The sequence below is a fragment of the Bombina bombina genome, chromosome 6, assembly GCF_027579735.1.
Source record: "Bombina bombina isolate aBomBom1 chromosome 6, aBomBom1.pri, whole genome shotgun sequence".
NCBI classification, from domain to species: domain Eukaryota; kingdom Metazoa; phylum Chordata; class Amphibia; order Anura; family Bombinatoridae; genus Bombina; species Bombina bombina.
The window spans coordinates 167290690-167310689 of record NC_069504.1 but is presented as its reverse complement, the minus strand read 5'-3'; the positions used below and the strand labels follow the sequence as shown (position 1 = coordinate 167310689).

Below are 20000 nucleotides of genomic sequence, written 5' to 3'. Positions count from 1 at the left end.
TATTTCTCACTTTAGCCCCCTGCTTTAGTCACTCACTTTTGTGGGTCTGTGTTTTACACAGACACATTTGATCACTCAGTTAGTTTTTTTGCTTCACATTCTCACAGGCCTCCACTTGGGTTAAAGCAAGTGTCTGAAGTGAGAAACCTCTCTCCTTATTGAATCTGTGTTCTACACACCTGACCACCTTTTTTTTTTTCCTCTCGTGCTTGGTGCCAGCTTGCCTGCACGGCTATCGGCTAAGAGGTGGAAACGTCATCTCTCACAAAATAGCATTCTGCCGTGGGCTATAGGAGCACAGTGTGGCGAACACTTCAAACAAATAATGGAACTTTCAGCATGAAGTATTTTATACTTAATGACTCAAAGTCCCCTTTATTTGTTCCACTGGTAAATCCTAGTGATTCTCAATCTGGTTGAATACCTCCTGATTCAGGGACCATTAGCAAGGAGAATGTGGATTGCTGGTATCATGAAATGATGGTCTTCTTTCATTGCTAATTAACTTTGAGTACTGCATTGGTAATTGATGTAAGCCACTACAGTGACACTGATTGAAATCTCAAAAATGACTTAAAATTATATGAAATCCAAAGATGTTCTTTTATGATTCAGACAGAGTCTACGATTTTAAAAATATTTCCAGTTAACTTCTATTATGAAATTTGCTTTGTTCCATGTTATTCTTTGTTGAAGAGATACCTACGTAAGTGTCTGGAGCACTACATTCTTGCAAAACTGTTGCACATAATGCTCCAAACACGTGCACACACCGGAGAGAAAATACAAAAATACAGGCTTATACACTAGTTCAAAATATTGTAAAAATAATAAATGCTGTAATAAACAAAACTTTCCTTTTGAGGGAAAACCCAGCCAGCCCCGGTGTCTCTCGGATTCTGAACATTTTAAACCAGCAGAAAGGGAATATGGAGGTGCTGTATTCCCTCAGGGATACATATCAATCCGGCTTCTCTCCACTGCTACTTCTTGAAACATGTAACCTCAGGAACGGAGAGCCAACATAGTGCAGTACAGCCAGAAAATAGGGTACATGTTTCAAGAAGTAGTAGAGGAGTGAAGCAGTATCACTATATATCCCTGAGGGAATACAGCACTGCCATATTCCTTTTCTACTTGCATGCACCTGAGCTTACATCCCTATTTTTAAACTAAAGATATCAAGATAATAAAGAAAATTTGATAATAGAAGTAATTTAGAAAGTTGGATAAAATTGCATGTTTTTTAGGAACCATGAAAAAAAACTATTTGGGTTTTATGTACCTTTAATAAGGGACAATTCTTCAGAGCCATGAGGACTGAGCAGAGTTCCAAGAGGTAACCTCACCTCCCAAGGAGTCCAAACTTCCTGCACCCCAACCAGACAGACAGTCTAGCATCCTTGATGATCATCACCCAATTTGAACAAAGAAAGTAGACCTCCTGAACCAGACATAGGTGAGTTTACCATTAAGTTAGAGATTGTCTTGTATTGAAGGCTAAATAAATCTTCTGAAACAGATTTTTGTAATCTCCATTCCAATTCTCAGATACAAAGGTTGAGGAATTAGAGAGCTCTTCCAGCCATGAATATAAAGAAACTAAAGAAGTTTGTTAATATGTTCCTGTGAAATCTGGAGAGAAGTAGCCTGTACCAGAATGTCATATAGGTAAGGAGTTACTGCTATCTTGTGAGCTCTCACTAGCAACAAAAGATCTCCAAGAACCTTTGTGAAGATGCTTGATGCTGTTGCCAGACTAAACCAGACCAAAGTGCCACAAATTGTTCATGCCTGTTTAGAAAGTCAAATCTGAGGAATATATGATAAAACCTTTTGGGATAACCTCTAGATTAAATTATTGCAGTTCTGTTCTGAGAATTTAGTGGTTGCAGGGGATTTTAATGCAGTCTTGTTTCCAGCTTTAGATAGGCTTAAACCATCCCTAAACCGAAATAGCAAATATGAAGCAAACCTTCTTAGAAACTTCAGCTCCACCTTAGGTTTAAAGGATATTTGGAGGGTTCAAAATCCAGACACTAAGATATTTACATGCAAATCTAAATCACACCAGACAATGTCTAGACTTGATGCATTTTTTGTGAATTAAAAAATTTTTGGTTTAAATTCTAAAACTGATATTAAGGAAATGACTCTGTCAGACCATGCAATCATATTGCTTGAGCTATATATAAGGGCGCACAACATTAATAATATTGGGAGATTTTTTTATCCTAGATATCTTTCTCCTAACCCCCATTTTAAAAGTTGGCTAAAAGAACGTTGGACAGAATTTCACAATAATCATCATCAGATTTCGCCATTTTAGCTATAGATGCGTAAAAAGCATTCAATACGGTTACATGGGATCATTTCAATTTTCACTTTAGGAAAATTCGGCCCTAATGGATCCTTCTAAAATTTTGTTCAACTGATCTTTAATAACTCTCAAGCTTCTATTTTACTAGACAGGGATGGGTCTATTTTACTAGACAGGGATGCCCTCTTTCACCATATTTATTCAATCTTGCAATGGAACCCTTAGCCATATTGCTTAGAAAAGATCTAGAAGGGATACAAATAGGACATATTAAGGTCGGGCTGGCCTTGTACGCAGATGACTGATTCTTCTCAAAGATTAAAAAAAAATATTCCAACTTTTCTGCAAATTATGGATGATTTCAGTTCCTTTTCTCGGTGCAAGGTCAACCGTAGCAAATCTGAAATATTATGGCTATATAAGCATAAGGATAGCTTACAAAAGACTCCTTTTACAAAAGTGAGTAATTATATTAGATATTTGGGAATCAAAATAAGCAGGAATCAAATTGAATAGCACACTCAGAATTATGTATCATTGTGGGCTGAAATAAAAAAAAAAAAGACTTGCTTAACTGGTCAAAATTTCCTCTCTCCCTGTTGGGTAAGATGAACCTGATAAAAATTATGATATTTCCTAAAATCATTCATTTAATGCAAAGTATTCCTTTATTTATCTCATGCATTTTATAGATAGTTCTGTCTAGAGTTCTTATAGAATAAAAAGAGGACAGCGCTGGCTTTAAATAGGCTGACATCTCCTATAGACAAAGGTGGGCTAGCTCTTCCTGATTTAGAAGTGTATAACTGGGTCTGTATAGGGAAGTTTGCTCTTGATTGGATCACAGATTCAGATTATTATCAACTAAATCTTATTATTGCACCTCAAAAAGAGTAACTTACCAGAATTTTTTTTAAATACACTTAGTACAAAAATATTATTCTGGCATGGTAGAAAATATGTAGGTGCCTGGGGATCGACTCCTGCTTCTCTAAATTTTTGCCTATGGTTGGGAATTTGGAGTTTCCTTATGCCCTAAATTCTAGAATTTTTAAAAGCTGGGATGAGAAAGGTCTGGTATACATGTCTCAACTGCAAGATAATGTTGCAAGATGTAAATCTTTTAATGATCTTAAAAGGGAATTTAACATAACCAATAAGGAATTTCTTGCTTATTTACAAATACGCCATTACTTCATGGAACTGGTTAGAGATTATTCTAATAGTCAGGCCTGGGATCTAATGGATCCTATTATTAACCTTTACAAAGCTGGAAAAAGCTTTACAAAAACATTTACAAAAATATTAAAAAGTATCAGGGTCATTAGAATCTACCTAGAATCTCTAATAATTGGCAGTTTAGATGTATAACCCCCCAAGAAGAAGCAATTCAAAAAAGCTTCACATTAGTGGACAAAACCACTATCTCCATAGCATGGAGAGAATCACAAATGAAAATAATGAATAAAATGTACATTACACCTTACATGAAGTCTAAATGGGATAAAAAATCATCAGGTTCTTGAAGCAAGCTCCCTGCGGCAGACATATATAATTGTTTTTGGAAATGCCCCAAAATCCAAAAATTCTGCAATAAAATCAATTTTTGGTTTAAAAGATAGTGTTAACGGTCATTCAAGAAACAAGATGAGCATATATTCTTATTGTCTAACAACTCAAATAAATTAATTAATAACTTTTTGAATATTGCAATTCTAACAGGCAGAAACCTGATCTTGAAACAATGGATTTCTAAGAAAAGTCCACAATTGGCTGAGTTTAAGCAATCACTACAAATGATGACTCTTGACCAATATGGCATAGCTACTGACTCTTTTTCTCTAAATGTATGCCATTAATTAGTTCCTTGCCTAAGGAAATTCAAGTCCAAATAATGTTCCCTTTTCGAGGCTTGATCTACTTAGAGGAGGCTATATTAAGAGGAGACTTAACTAGTCTGCATGCCTAAAGAGGGGGGGGGGGGAGGGAGAGAGGAGAATGGTCCAATTTCATTTTTTTTTTTTTTCATTGCCTAGTTCTACAAACTAACAAATTTATGTTGTGAACTTTGTCTGGGATCTCTTACTATAAAAACAAGGTTTAGTCCTTTTTATTTATGTGTATCTGTAATTGGATTTATTTCTGTTATTCTTGTTCAGGATTGCTGAAGTATTTTTTGTTCTTTTTCCTTGCTATAATATACAAGATGTGTATTATTGGAATGCATTTATTAATATGCTGATTTTGTTAAACACGTGATGCCTTTATGTTCAGCTTGCAAGATATGGGACAGTCATTACCAAAACCATAACAATATGTTACTTTATTTATGAATATTGTGTAACTATGATCTTCTTTTTTTCTGTTCTGTATTTACTTTATAAACCTCAATAAAAATATATTTAAAAAAAAAAAGTGTTACCGCTATCTCCTGAGCTCTCACTACCAACAAAACATCTCCGAGAACCTTTGTGAAGATAATTAATGCTGTTGCCAGACCAAACCAGACCAAAGTGCCACAAATTGTTCATGCCTGTTTAGAAAGTCAAATCTTTTGTATCACAAAAACAATATACACAAATGGACAAAAGAATACACACAAAGAGCCCAGTGCTATTAAGCTAAAAGAAAATATGATATGATTCTTTGTATGTATGATATGATCACAAGAAAAGTAATCACTTTAATATTTAAATTATTAAAGTGATTACTTTTTTGTGAATCTTTTTATGTATGATATGATTGCATCTTATTTGCTTTTAGCTGTCTTCTTTGTCCCTCTGAATAGTGATATGCAAATAGGTATCTTTTAAGCCTATGGTAGACAAATTGACCCTTCAACACTAAAGCAAGTATAGTGTAAATAGCCTCTATTTTGAAAGTCAGAACTTCTTTTTCAGAATTTCTTCAGAGTTTTGAGATCCAAATTGGGCCAGAAATTTCCTTTTATCTTTGAAACAATAGAAAGTTAACTAAAAAGAGCATGTGTGCGCTCCAACCTGAAATTAAAAGAGGCTTTTTCTGCTATTTCATCAGCAGGGGGAACAGTAACTAGGTGGTTTGATGATGATCCCTAGGGATAGTCCAAATAAGCCTAGAGTGCTCTCCTGCACTTTGCATGTGTTTGCAAACTGTCAGAGGCATGACAGCCATGAGTTCTGAGATTGCAGAGTGAATATATTGCTTCAGGTTAGTGGTAGGGCAGTAGCGGTATCTTGAATACAACCCTGTTGGGTAGTAAATCCCTGTGTACTCTGCTGCAAATGCAATGCTGCATGACCCGGACAAGCATTAGAAATAGACTCAGTGAAGGGGGGCACCTACACATGCATCTTTGCATCTTTACATAGCAAACTTTCTTGAGAAATTGTTAAATTATAAGTAGAGTGACCTTAGAAAGGGTCAGCATGATGTCATGATAAGTGAGCAGTCTGCTCCATAGTAGATAATATACAGTAAATAAAGGCAAGTATTGAAAGGTAGATAGCAGCACAGAAATACAGTTTAGGAGGCACGGAAAGGATTAACCAGTCAGGGAAACACAGAATAGTTGGCAAAATGTAATACTGAAGTACCTAGAAGGGAATCATAAAAACTGTGTAACGTCTTTTAAAGGGACAGTATACTATAAAATAGTTTTTCCCTTAATGGGTTTCCAATTACTTTTTTTTACCAGCTACAGAGTATAAAATGTATGAGCTTTGCTTTTTAAGGTTTGTGTACATCAAATAGCTGATTTTGTGTTTTGAGGCCACAGCCTAATTAAATGGTTAGAGCTTGTAGATATAATCGGATTTCATTAATTTATCACATTGTGTGCATATACATGCTTATTTGTATTACATCTGTCCGTAAACCAATCACCAATACTTGGAGAGGACAATGGAAAATTAACATTTTATTAACTTATCTCTTCTATAACCCACTGGGAGAGTAATTTCGTCTGCTGGCTGTATTTACGCAGCTTGGCCTTAAGGCCAAAAAATTTCAGGATAGGTGGGGATACCACAGGCTAAATCAACTATTTCAAATGCCTATATAGGAGTAATGGAAATACTTTTAAACAATTTAATACACCCCAGCAGGTAAAGTGGGAACATTTTTTTTTAGTAAACTGTCCCCTTAAAGAAGTAACAAATGTCTTTTTAAAAGGTGCTTACTACTCCTAATGTCCAAAGGAATATTAAGAGCATGTATCAGGGTTCACTGTGACTTTACTTGTTGTTTGCAGCTTTCTGTCATGGCTGCCAGTTCAGACTCACCTCTGTTTTTTCCTTGCCTGAAGCAGAGCGTGTAACGCTGCTCACTACACCCAGGCTCCCTCTTATGGTCAAACTGGAGAACAACATCATAACCTAGCTTCATTTACATACCTTCTAGTCCCTGATCCCTGTCTTGTTCCTGACTTCGTTGATCTTCGTGTTCCTGACCTCGGCTTATCTTACTACCCGCTCTGGCTTTGACTTCTGGCTTGTCATTTGTCTTTTGGACTAGTTATAATTTTTTGTTATTCTTTAATAAAAGGTGTGATTGATTTAGCATTTCAAGTCTGTATGGTTCATGGTACCCTGACAGAATGTCAGCAAAGGGAAGGAAAGTGAAAGTGTGTAATTTTGGCACAAAAAATTGAATACCCGAGGTTGGCAGAGCAGATTATCCCTGAAAATAAGCAAGTCATTCCTCACAAACCTAAAAATGTTCCTGATCATCTGACAGCCTGTTGAATATTAGGACTGTTGCTTTGCTTTTTTGCAATAGCTGAAAGAGGTACATTTCAAGAGAATGTGACCCAATTTTGTGAACTTTTTTAAAAGTGCCCAAAAATATCTGAAAACTGTATAGTGTTAAATGGTGTATTTAATTATGTCCCCAGGCTATGAGAAACATGTGTTCACAATCATGCTAATAGGCTTTATCTGCTAAAGTTTGCTTCCAGTAGACAGGCCCATCAGAGACAGTGCAAGCACAGTGCCAAGAGTATGTAAGGAGCAACACACTAAGGACCAGGGGATTTTCAGGCCTTCCAACATTTCACTTGGGGGCTTGATGGCATCTTTATACTGGGAAAAGATTTCCACTGCCTGGTTAAACCTCTGCCTTGTTTGTAGGTTCTCTGAGGAGCAAATTACTTACTTATACCTGCAACCCCTCCTGGGATATAGGCAGTCAACCAGGACTCTCCAGCCATCTCTGTCTTGGGCTTTTCTTTTGATCTGACTCCAGGTGTAGCCCATCTCCTTGCGTCAGCCTCAAGATCTTGGTGCAAGGTGTTTCTTGGCCTTCCACTTTTTCCTTGAGGGTTCCAGGTCAGGGCTTGCCTGGTGATGTTTGATGTGGGCTTGTGGAGGGTCTGAAATTTGTTGGTAGTGGTCACTGGTGTCCTCCAAGTTTTTCCTCCATACAGAAGTACCGATTTTACATTGGTGTTAAACAGCCTGATCTTGGTTTGCTAAGTTAGGTCTTTGGAGCTCCAGATCTTAGCTGGATGAACACAGCACTTGATTTGCCGATTCTTGCCTTGACATTGGTGTCTGTGCCATCCTGCTTGTCTATGACACTCCTCGTGGGTATGGGAGAGTAGGGCTAGATCATCTGCAAAGTTCAGGTCATTGAACTGTGTTAAAGGTGTCCACTGGATACCATTTCTTCTCCCTGTTCTTGATGCATTCACAATCCAGTCTATAGCCAGCAGGAAAATAAAAGGTGACAGCAAACAAGCCTGTCAGACTCCAGTCCTCACTTGGAAAGCTTCCATGAGTTGTTCTCCACGGTTCTCCTAGCAGGTCATTCCCTCATAAGAGTTCCTAATGAACATTACAAATTTATCTGGCACACCGTAGTGGCGGAGGAGTTTCCAATGTGTGTCTCTGTCCACTCTATCAAATGCTCTCTCATAGTTGATGACGTTGACATAAAGGGAGGATTTCAATTCTATTGACTGCTTGATGATATTGCGCAGTATATCTGGTCTGATCAGAATCTCTCTTTGTGGATGTCAGCTTGTTGAGGAGTAAATGAGTCTCAAATTTAAGAACCCCTGCTAAAAGATATGAAGATCAGCACTTCAAGTTCACTACTTGCTGGAGGCTGAGTGATAATGGGAAAGTGGGAGGGATTAAAAGTTCTGTTATGTTGGGTGTTTTCCCTCCACCTAGTGGACACATACCACATATAATGGCTTGTGGATTCACACCAACTTATGAAAGAAATAAGCAATGTAATAGTCCTGTATTACAACCTGACAGCAACATCTACATTAAGAGGTTACAAGAATCATCTCGTAACCTCAACATCGTCTCCTACGCCGACGACACCCAGTTAATCATCTCACTCACCCAAGACCCTGCCACCGCCAAGAAAAACGTCCACAAAGGACTTACAGCATTCGCCACCTGGATGAACAACAACCGTCTCAAACTCAACACTGACAAGACCGAAATCCTCCTCCTCGGACCCACCAAATCTGCATGGGATGACTCCTGGTGGCCCACAGCCCTCGGACACCCTCCAACTCCAACACACCATGCACGAAATCTAGGCGTCATCCTCGACTCATCACTTTCCATGGACCGCCAAGTCAATACTGTCTCTTCGACTTGTTTTCACATACTCCACCTACTGCAAAAAATCTTCAAGTGGATCCCCACCGAAACTAGAAAATATCTCATCCACGCCCTCGTCAGTAGTCGACTGGACTACGACAATGCACTCTATGCCGGGTCCACCATCAAGCTCCAGAAATGACTCCAACGCATCCAGAACACCTCGGCCAGACTCATCCTCGACATCCCTCGCCAAAACCACATACTGAACACCTAAGGAACCTACACTGGCTCCCCATCAACAAGAAAATCACCTTTAAGCTCCTAACCCATGCATTCAAGGCCCTCCACAACATCGGTCCTGAATACATCAACCACCGTGTCAATTTCTACACCCCCTCCAGACAACTCCGCTCTGCCGACCAAGCACTCGCAGTCATCCCCTGCATCAAGAAAAAAACAGCTGGAGAAAAATCCTTCTCCTATATAGCAGCAAGGTCATGGAACTCCCTTCCGTTGCACCTCAGACAATCTACCTCCCTTACAAACTTCAGGAAGGACCTCATGCAATATCCCTAATAAACACTTATGGATAAACAAATATTATGTGTGTAGTTATTCCTATTTATGCAGTTATCAATGGTGAGTGAAAACTGATACCTCTTAGGAATAACATGAACAAGTAATGAGATGGAAAGTGAGCTTGTAGTCACAGGTATTAATGATGATGTATACCTGGACTTTATATATCACTTCAATGGTTAAGCGCTAGTTTAAGTCTCTGATTGAGTTCAACTTGTATTAGAGAGTTAATGTGACAGGCAAACACAGTAGTAAACAGTTTCTTCAGTATAATTGTAGGTTATAGCAGGTATTAATATGACAGGAAAACACTGTAGTAAGTAATTCAGTTAGGCATTCAAACTTGTAGTTATTCTTATTAGAAGTTTATATACAAATGTTTTAAGGCAGTCTCTTATGCTAAATACTTGCGTATAAATCGTTAAGGCAAGGAAAGTTGGGAACAGGTCCGGTATAGTTGAGAGGAGCTGAGATGTTGATCCGTTAGCGGAGGTAACACTCCGTGTTCGGCGTCCCTGCAGACAGCGTGTTCTGACTTCCGTGTACACACGCTGGATTAGAGATGACGTCAGAGTGCTGTGAAAATCCTTTGGTGTGAGAGGCGAACTGAATGTGAAACCTTTAGTAGTTTGTTGAATGGTTTCAGATTATAGTAGAATGAATAGAACGAATTTGGTAAGGATATCGTTTATCTGAAAAGAGTTTATCCAATCTTGTTGAATTTAGGAAATAGGTAAAAGTTGCAGTAAGTCTGCTTTACCCATACATTTGCAATTATCAAGCACCTGAGCAGTGCTCTAGTCCCTCCTTTTATAGAAGATCTGATATGTCTCTGAGTAAACCTTAAAGGGACAGATATTACCACATATAAGCTACTAGAGGGGTAATGATATGACACCTCAAGACCTGGATCTTCGACTGAATCGTCTTCCCTTAGCCCCCCTCTCCCCCCCTCCCATAGCGCCTTGAGACCCTCACGGGTGATTAGTTTGCGCTTTACAAGTACCCTATAGATAGATAGATATATCTTTAATTTAAGATACTGAGAATCAAATCCTGGTTTGCAGAAAAAAAGAAAACAGGTTGTCTATGGTGTGAATTTTATTATTATTATTCTTTTTTTTTTTTTTAAACTTACATTTGTTATTTTGCATAAAAATGGTTTTAAAAGTCACTGGGGAAAAAATAGGTCCTTCTATGCCCTTTTAACCCCTAAATACCAATGTTATTTTGTGCTCCAAAGACTTCTTAATTATATATATATGGCTCAAAAGTTGAAGCGCTAAAGCTACTAGCCAGGCCAAAATGTCACTTGCCACTTCTGATCCCACCCATCAACTGCACATATCATACCCACTACCCCCATCCCTTATCTTTGCTTATGTTTAGCCATTGTGCTCACTCCTGAGCTTGTCTTCCTGATTTTCAAAGAAGGATACCAAGAAAACAAGGACATTTTGATAACAGAAGTACATTGCAAAGTTGTTTAAAATTGTATGCTCTTTCTAAATCATGAATGACAAATGTTGGGTTTTAGGTCCCGTTAATTAAAATGTATGATTTACAGCATCAATTACATTTTTTTAGAGACAACCTATATTTTTGTTAATTTACGTAACATTACTGTAAGTTTCTAAACATAAAAACCTATGGTCCTGTAATTTGATTGTACTGCCAGATTTGGTTGATTCAAAACAGTGCATGCACTTTGAAGTGATATTCTGAAGGTGTTATGTTCAGATGCTGCTGAGATACAGAGACAATAGAAGACAGCATGCTGTTATTTCTCCTAACCTCCAGCATTCACGTACCAGCTGTAGGCTGCTGAAATGTCAGTTCACTGTACACCCTAATTAGAACATAGAAATATCAAATTAGCCAACTGTAGTTAAAGGGACAGTCTACTTCAGAATTGTTCTTGTTTAAAAAGATAGATAATCCCTTTATTACCCATTCCCCAGTTTTGCATAACCAACAGGTTTATATTAAACTTTTACCTCTGTGATTACCTTGTATCCAAGCCTCTGCAGACTGTCCCCTTATCTTAGTTCTTTTGACAGACTTGCATTTTAGCCAATCAGTGCTGAATCATAAATAACTCCACTGGAGTTAGCACAATGATATCTTTATGGCACACATGAACTAGCACTTTCTAACTGGGAACAACTGTCAAAATGCACCAAGAGAAGAGGCGGCCTTCAAGGGCTTATAAATTAGCAAATGAGCCTACCTAGGTTTAGCTTTTAACAAAGAATGCCAAGAGAACAAAGCAAATTTGATGATAAGCGTAAATTGGAAAGTTTAATTTTCACTAGACTGTCCTTTTAAACATTGGTGTTCCAGAATGAAATATAGAGGCATTCTCTATTCCAACACATAAACAGTAGTTAGTAATTGAAATATTTACACATTAACCATCATCTGTGTCTGAGTCTGAATTTCCTTCTCAAATCTTCCTGACCACACATTATGTGTGAGCAGTGTACTAAACAGAAACATCAGTGTGGACATAAAGGACCAGTCAACACAGTAGATTTGCATAATCAACAAATGCAAGATAACAAGACAATGCAATAGCACTTAGTCTGAACTTCAAATGAGTAGTAGATTTCTTTTCTGACAATTTTAAAAGTTTTATCTTTTTCCACTCCCCCTGTACCATGTGACAGCCATAAGCCAATAACAAATGCATACACATACCATGTGACAGCCATCAGCCATTCACAAATGCATACACACTTATTCTTGCACATGCTCAGTAGGAGCTGGTGACTCCAAAAAGTTTAAATATAAAAATACTGTGCACATTTAGTTAATGGAAGTAAATTGGAAAGTTGTTTAAAATGGCATGCTCTATCTGAATAATGAAAGTTTAATTTTGATTGAGTGTCCCATAGAAGTTGGAGACGCAATGCTATTAAATGGTTTTAGAACCAGCATAAATCAAGTACAATAATAAAGCATGATTTTTTTTTTTTTTAAATCATTTATATGTGTCAAAATTCGCCAAAAGGTAGGTGCTCAACTTGTTAAAAAGTGAGCTGGGCTGTGTCCTGATTCCTATGCCCCTGTTTTCCCTTCATGATAGTTTCATACCTAGAATACAGGCATAAAGTGACAATAATAATGCTAATTGTACTTAAAGGGACATAATACTAATATGCATAATCACTTGAAAGTGATGCATAACAGTAAAAAGCTGACAGAAAATATCACCTAAGCATCTCTGTGTAAAAAAGGAAGATATTTTACCTCACAACTTCCTCTGCTCACCAGAGTAAGTCCTGTGTAAAAAGATATACTTTAGCTGCTCCCAGCTGCAGGTAAAAAAAAATGAAGAAATGAACTGCAGCCAATCAGCATCACTAGTGCTGAGGTCATGAACTATTTTACTGTGATCTCATGAGATTTCACTTAACTCTCATGAGATTTCATAGTAAACTTCCTTAAACTGAATAGGGAAATAACATGAGTGTGCATCAGAATCACTCCCTTGCAAGTTCTGGGACAGGCATACTGATTTGCTGATTAAAGTAATTTACAATAGGGTATGAATACTTAAAATATCTTTCTTTTTTACATAGAGATGTTCAGGTGATATTTTCTAATCAGCTTTTTACAGCTATGCTGCAACACTTTAAAGTGTTTCAACATTTGGGTATCATGGCCCTTTAAGTGACCTGCAAATCAAATGTCATTATTTTTAAAAAGACATTAAAGGGATAGTCTAGTAACTTTCAGGATTCAGATAAAGCAGGCAATTTTAAGCGACTTTCTAATTTTTCTTGGTATCTTTATTTGAAAAAGCTGGAATATAAGCTTAGAAGCCAGCCCTTTTTTGGTTCAGAACCTGGGTAGCACTTGCTGATTGGTGGCTACATTTAGATACCAATCAGCAAGTGTTACCCAGGTGCTGAACCAAATTGGGCCGGCTCCTAAGATTACATTACAGCTTTTTCACAGAATACACACGAACAGTGTACAGCTCCACAGTATCACAGGTGCAAGTGGTAAGAGGGACTGTCAACGTCAATAATATGTAGAAAAATTAGAAAATCCACAGCACCACTGTAAGTTTTCAATGCTTTATTGGAACATCTTTATCCCATGCAGGTACAAAGTAGGTAGGCAGCAACGTTTCGGGATGTTATCCCTTAATCATGCTAATGAGCCTCATCTGTTGAGGTACATTTATAGGCCTACATATTAACCCCATGTATAATGTTACAAAGTGAATTCTATCACTTAACACCACCACCTAGTGGTTACAAAAATTATTACAATGTTAAACACATAAACAAAGTTAAAAACAATATACAATATACCTATTCATATGTTGTTAAAATACATATAATTTTTATCAATACTTGATTTTTACAATGTAATTCATTATCTAAGGACTCTTGCAATTTTTTATAATATTTTGTAATACATAAGTATATTTTACAGGAACACTTTAAAGTCCAGCTCTCTATTAATGCCTTTAGGAATTAGAGCATCCAATTTATATATCCAGTATGACTCCTTTTGTTTTAATATGGTTTCCCTATTGCCCCCTCTTCTTAACTTATCCACTCCATCAATTATTTGCCACCTTAACTGACTTATATTGTGGCCTGCACTCAAAAAGTGACATGATACAGGGGCTTCTTGGTCCCCACATCTGATATTGGATCTGTGTTGACTCATCCTATCTCGTACCCTTCTGGTGGTCTCACCGATATAGATTTTGGAACATGGGCATTTAATGAGGGATACGACATAGGATGAGTCACACGTATAGAAATTGTTAATGCTAAAAAAAATTCCTGTTTGGGGGTGTTGAAATTCTGTCCCTTTAATGACTGCACTACAGCTTGCACAGCCCAAACATGGAAAGGTTCCATAACTCTTTTTAGTTATGTATTTCTGTTTCTTCCTAGATCCTAAATCATTTCTAACTAGAATATTGATAAAAATTATATGTATTTTAACAACATATGAATAGGTATATTGTATATTGTTTTTAACTTTGTTTATGTGTTTAACATTGTAATAATTTTTGTAACCACTAGGTGGTGGTGTTAAGTGATAGAATTCACTTTGTAACATTATACATGGGGTTAATATGTAGGCCTATAAATGTACCTCAACAGATGAGGCTCATTAGCATGATTAAGGGATAACATCTCAAAACGTTGCTGCCTACCTACTTTGTACCTGCATGGGATAAAGATGTTCCAATAAAGCATTGAAAACTTATAGTGGTGCTGTGGATTTTCTAATTTTTCTACATATTATTGAGGTTGACAGTCCCTCTTACCACTTGCACCTGTGATACTGTGGAGCTGTACACTGTTCGTGTGTATTCTGTGATATAACAGACTGTCTATGGTGTTTACCTGCTCCAGGTAATTGTTGTGTCCGGATATTATGGATGCAATACCCAAAGTGGATGGTACAAAGACCTTTACCTATTCAGACGTTGATGCGGCCAGGATTACCACTCTCATTCGTGGGTCTAGGGATTTTCTCAAAGAAGCCCCAAAAGAAAAAAGCGGACAAGAATATAAGAAAAAAATATGATATGGGAACTACATGCGATTACCCTTGCTGAATACTTTAGGGTGAAAAGGATCCCAAGAGGATTACGCATGTCTACACAACCTACTCTACTTAAAGGGACAGTTTACTCAAAAAATTTCTCCCCTTTAATTTGTTCCCAATGATCCACTTTACCTGCTGCAGTGTATTAAATTGTTTACAAGTAGCTCCTTTACCCTTATATTGGCATTTGAAATTGTTAATTTAGCATGTGCTATCCCCACCTATTCTGAAAGTTTGTGGCCGCGCGTACCAGCTATAGATAAGCTTTATAAACATAGCCAGCAGAAGAAATTACACTCCCAGTGTGATAAAGCAGAGATAAGGTAATAAAATGTTGATTTTACATTGTTCTCTCAAAGTACTGGTGATTGTTTTAAGGACAGATATAAGATAAAGAAGCAGGTATATGTGCACAATGTGATACAGTAATGAGATCTGATTATACCTACAAGCTCAACCTATTTTATTAGGCTGTGGCTTCAAAACACAAAATCAGAGCTTTAATATACACAAATAAGCCTTAAAAAGCTAATTTTCATACATTTTATACTCTGCAGTTGGTAAAAAAAGCAATTGTAAACACATTAAGGGAAAAACTATTTTACAGTATACTGTCCCTTTAAGGACAATCCACAATATTGCGAGAAGTTTGAGGCAATATTAAATAAATGTTCTTACGATATTATTGTACTAACAGTGGAGTCATTGCAACAAGAGATTGACAAACAACAGCTGGAAGTAGATAAGAAAAAAGAGGACTTACAACAAATGCTGGCATTGGATGATTTTGATAAAAAAATAAAGGAGGTTGATGATAAAATTAATACCTTGAAGAAAGAGCTCCAGGAACAGAAGAGGTTAAAATTCCAGCGAGACGAAATGGATTACCTCCAGGGGCATGTCTATAGATGGAGATGTGAGCCTACACATTGGAGGAGAAGAGGGGCCGGTAAAACACAGAGGGCCAATCGAAATCAAGGCAAAGAGAAGTTCAAAGATGGTGGAAACAGAGCCAGCAGCACTGAATCGTCGGATGGGCAAAGTTTTTTAGAGTCGAGCGACGAATCGCTGACGTCATCAGGAAGCGCCACAGAGGTGGCCGCAAACACAAGCGGCATGGAGAAAGACTGCAGATACCAGCCGAGGAGGAAAGCCAACAAGGCGAAAAAGAAGAGCCCACAGTGATTAATATCTCAAGTAAGACTCTACAAGATAGTGAGTACGAGACATTAGAGAAAGGATTGTCATTTTGTCCGGTAAAAGACATTAATTTTTTTGAATTAGAGAAAGACCTATACAGATTTTTTCGGACACTAAGATTAAAATGCATGTTTAATGAGAGTCCACGAATGATTAATAACACTGTTACACCTAGAGGAAATATGCTAACTTTAAAATCTACTGGTTTATATAAGAAAAGTACTTACATACCAACCCAGGGTAATAATAGTGTGGAAACTTACATTGAATTGGTTAAATGTGATGTGATGAAATTAAAGGCTAATTATAACAGCATTAATTAAAAAAAAACCAAGAGATATAAACCTAATTTAACAGCATTACAGAAAAAAGCGATAGATACACTTAAAGAAAAGGATATATTGATAAGGAGAGCCGACAAGGGGGGAGCCACCGTAGTTTTAGATACCAACTATTATGTCACAGAAATTAAACAACAATTGGGAGATGTTAATACTTATAAGCCATTACAGAGTAACCCAGTGATTAAAATACAGGCAGAAATAAAAAGAGTGTTAAACTGGGCATCTAAGATTGGCATTATAGATAAAAAATTAAGTGAATATCTATATGTGGATTGGCATAAAACGCCAATCTTTTATACAGTCCCAAAAGTACATAAAAATCTATCACAACCCCCTGGGCGGCCAATTGTGGCAGGAATAGAGTCAGTTTTTACTAATATAGCTACTTATCTGGATAGAATTTTGCAGCCAGAGGTACAGAAAATAACATCATACATTAAAGATACAAATGACTTCATTGAAAAATTAAAAGGTTTACCATTGGGTAAAGCAAAATGTATTTTGTATACACTTGATGTAAGTAGTCTATATACGGTAATTAATCATGAAAGTGGCATAGGTGCATGCATTTTGGCACTTAGAAATTCTACATTATATAATGAGGCTCAAATACTGTTCTTTGAGAGTTTGTTAAGAATGGTATTATATAACAACTATTTCCTATTTCAAGACGATTGGTTTCTCCAAATAAGAGGCACAGCCATGGGGTCCAACGTCGCCCCAGCATACGCCAATATATTCATGAATCGTGTTGAAGAAAAATTTGTATATGAAAATGAGTTGTTCCTTAAGCATGGAGCGTCATGGTGGCGCTTCATAGATGATATATTTGGCGTGTGGTGGGGTGAAGTTGGTACCTTATTGGCATTTGTTGATGAATTAAATTTGGCTGTTAATAACTTAAAATTCACATTGACCTTCAGTGAAGAAAAGGTGGTATTCTTGGACACAGTAATACATATTGATAAGGAAACTTGTAATTTTAAGATTGATTTACATCGAAAGGAAACAGACAGAAATACTTTACTAAGGTATGAGAGCTTTCATAATGAACCCTTAAAAAATTCCCTACCACGTAGTCAATTTAAAAGAGTGAAAAGGATAGTTAATGAAGAATCACTAGTCAAAAATAGACTACAAGAAATGGGGGATAAATTCATACAAACGGGATACCCTGTGAAATTGATTGAGAGTGAGATTAAAAGGGTTCAGGAACCAGAGGAGAAAGGAATTAGTGTTTCTAAGAAAGAGAATGACGAGAGGGTAGTGTGTATTACACAGTTTAACCCCATCAATAGAGAAATTAGAAACATTATATCCAGACACTGGCATATTTTGAAAAATTGTAATATGGATGTTGTATCCTTTAAAAATCCACCAATGATGGCATACCGCAGGGTCCAAAACCTGGGAGATATTCTAGTTAGAAATGATTTAGGATCTAGGAAGAAACAGAAATACATAACTAAAAAGAGTTATGGAACCTTTCCATGTTTGGGCTGTGCAAGCTGTAGTGCAGTCATTAAAGGGACAGAATTTCAACACCCCCAAACAGGAAAAAAAATTAGCATTAACAATTTCTATACGTGTGACTCATCCTATGCCGTATACCTCATTAAATGCCCATGTTCCAAAATCTATATCGGTGAGACCACCAGAAGGGTACGAGATAGGATGAGTCAACACAGATCCAATATCAGATGTGGGGACCAAGAAGCCCCTGTATCATGTCACTTTTTGAGTGCAGGCCACAATATAAGTCAGTTAAGGTGGCAAATAATTGATGGAGTGGATAAGTTAAGAAGAGGGGGCAATAGGGAAACCATATTAAAACAAAAAGGAGTCATACTGGATATATAAATTGGATCCTCTAATTCCTAAAGGCATTAATAGAGAGCTGGACTTTAAAGTGTTCCTGTAATATATACTTATGTATTACAAAATATTATAAAAAATTGCAAGAGTCCTTAGATAATGAATTACATTGTAAAAATCAAGTATTGATAAAAATTATATGTATTTTAACAACATATGAATAGGTATATTGTATATTGTTTTTAACTTTGTTTATGTGTTTAACATTGTAATAATTTTTGTAACCACTAGGTGGTGGTGTTAAGTGATAGAATTCACTTTGTAACATTATACATGGGGTTAATATGTAGGCCTATAAATGTACCTCAACAGATGAGGCTCATTAGCATGATTAAGGGATAACATCCCGAAACGTTGCTGCCTACCTACTTTGTACCTGCATGGGATAAAGATGTTCCAATAAAGCATTGAAAACTTACAGTGGTGCTGTGGATTACAGCGTTTTCAAATAAAGATACTAAGAGAATGAAGAAAAAATGATAAATAGGAGTAAATTAGAAAGTTGCTTAAAATTGGATGCTCTATCTGAATCATGAAAGTTTCATGTTGACTAGACTATCCTTTTAAACTCAATACAAAGACATAACAATAAATCACATTAAATTATTTTTATTTTATAAAAGGTAATAAGGTTTAAAATGACAGACCCAAGAAACATATGATTGTACATAGGTGATACACAAGGTTTGCATGCAGGGTAACTGCCTGTCTTCATTTGGGGCCTCTGATGCAGTATCAGCTGTCAGAATTTAGCATGTGCAGTCGCACCCCCTGCTCTTGCTCAACCAATCGCATGAGAGTAGCACTTGTCAGTCATCCCAGGAAAGTGAATCCTGGATGTTTAGCATCAACAACCTTTGAAGTTACAGACTCATATGAGTCAAAAGCTGCATTTTACAGCTACCTAAACAAAGCCCAATCAGTAATCAGTTGCTCATCAGTTGATAAGGACAAGTCACACATTTCTTCGGGTGTACAGATAAAAAATATTTAGTGTGACTTTATTTTAAGAGAATAAAACATCAATTGAGTATCAGAAATATAATACAATTACTGTAATTGACAAATGTTATACAATTCACCTTTGAAACCATATTTTTTGATAACGGTATATATATATATATATATATATATATATATATATAATTTTTTTTATTTTTTTTATACATACAGTACCTCATAGTAGCTTCTAACTGCATTGCAGAATGCTTCATCTGCCACTATTTGAGTTTCTCCACCGAGGAATGAGTTGAATCGCTCTCTTATTATCTGTAACTGTTGCTTGTTGAGCTACAAAAGAAGACATTTTAATGTTCAGAATAAAACTCATGCCAGACACAAACAAAGATAAAAAAATTACTTCATGCCAGTGTTGAACTAACAATTATGTACCAAATAGAGAGATAACGCTAGCTAATTAGGCTATTGTATTACTAAATGCATAGTAAAAACAGTAACAGATATATTGGGAAAAATATGGTTCTTCCTGATTTTTTTCTATGATATTTTTTAAAGAGGTTTTCTGTTATAATGCGATAGTCGCAAAGGGTC

The 20000-nt window shown here is 36.7% G+C and overlaps 1 protein-coding gene across 3 annotated transcripts in view; it reads right to left on the bottom strand.

Annotated features, from left to right (window-relative positions):
* The window catches only part of CADPS2 (calcium dependent secretion activator 2), a 1413577-nt gene that overhangs the window by 1167142 nt on the left and 226435 nt on the right, over nt 1-20000 (bottom strand). For all 3 annotated transcript variants that reach the window (XM_053716670.1, XM_053716668.1, XM_053716669.1), the window contains exon 2: nt 19626-19739. In XM_053716670.1, coding sequence (XP_053572645.1) covers nt 19626-19739 — 114 coding nt within the window. The remainder of the gene's footprint in view (nt 1-19625; nt 19740-20000) is intronic.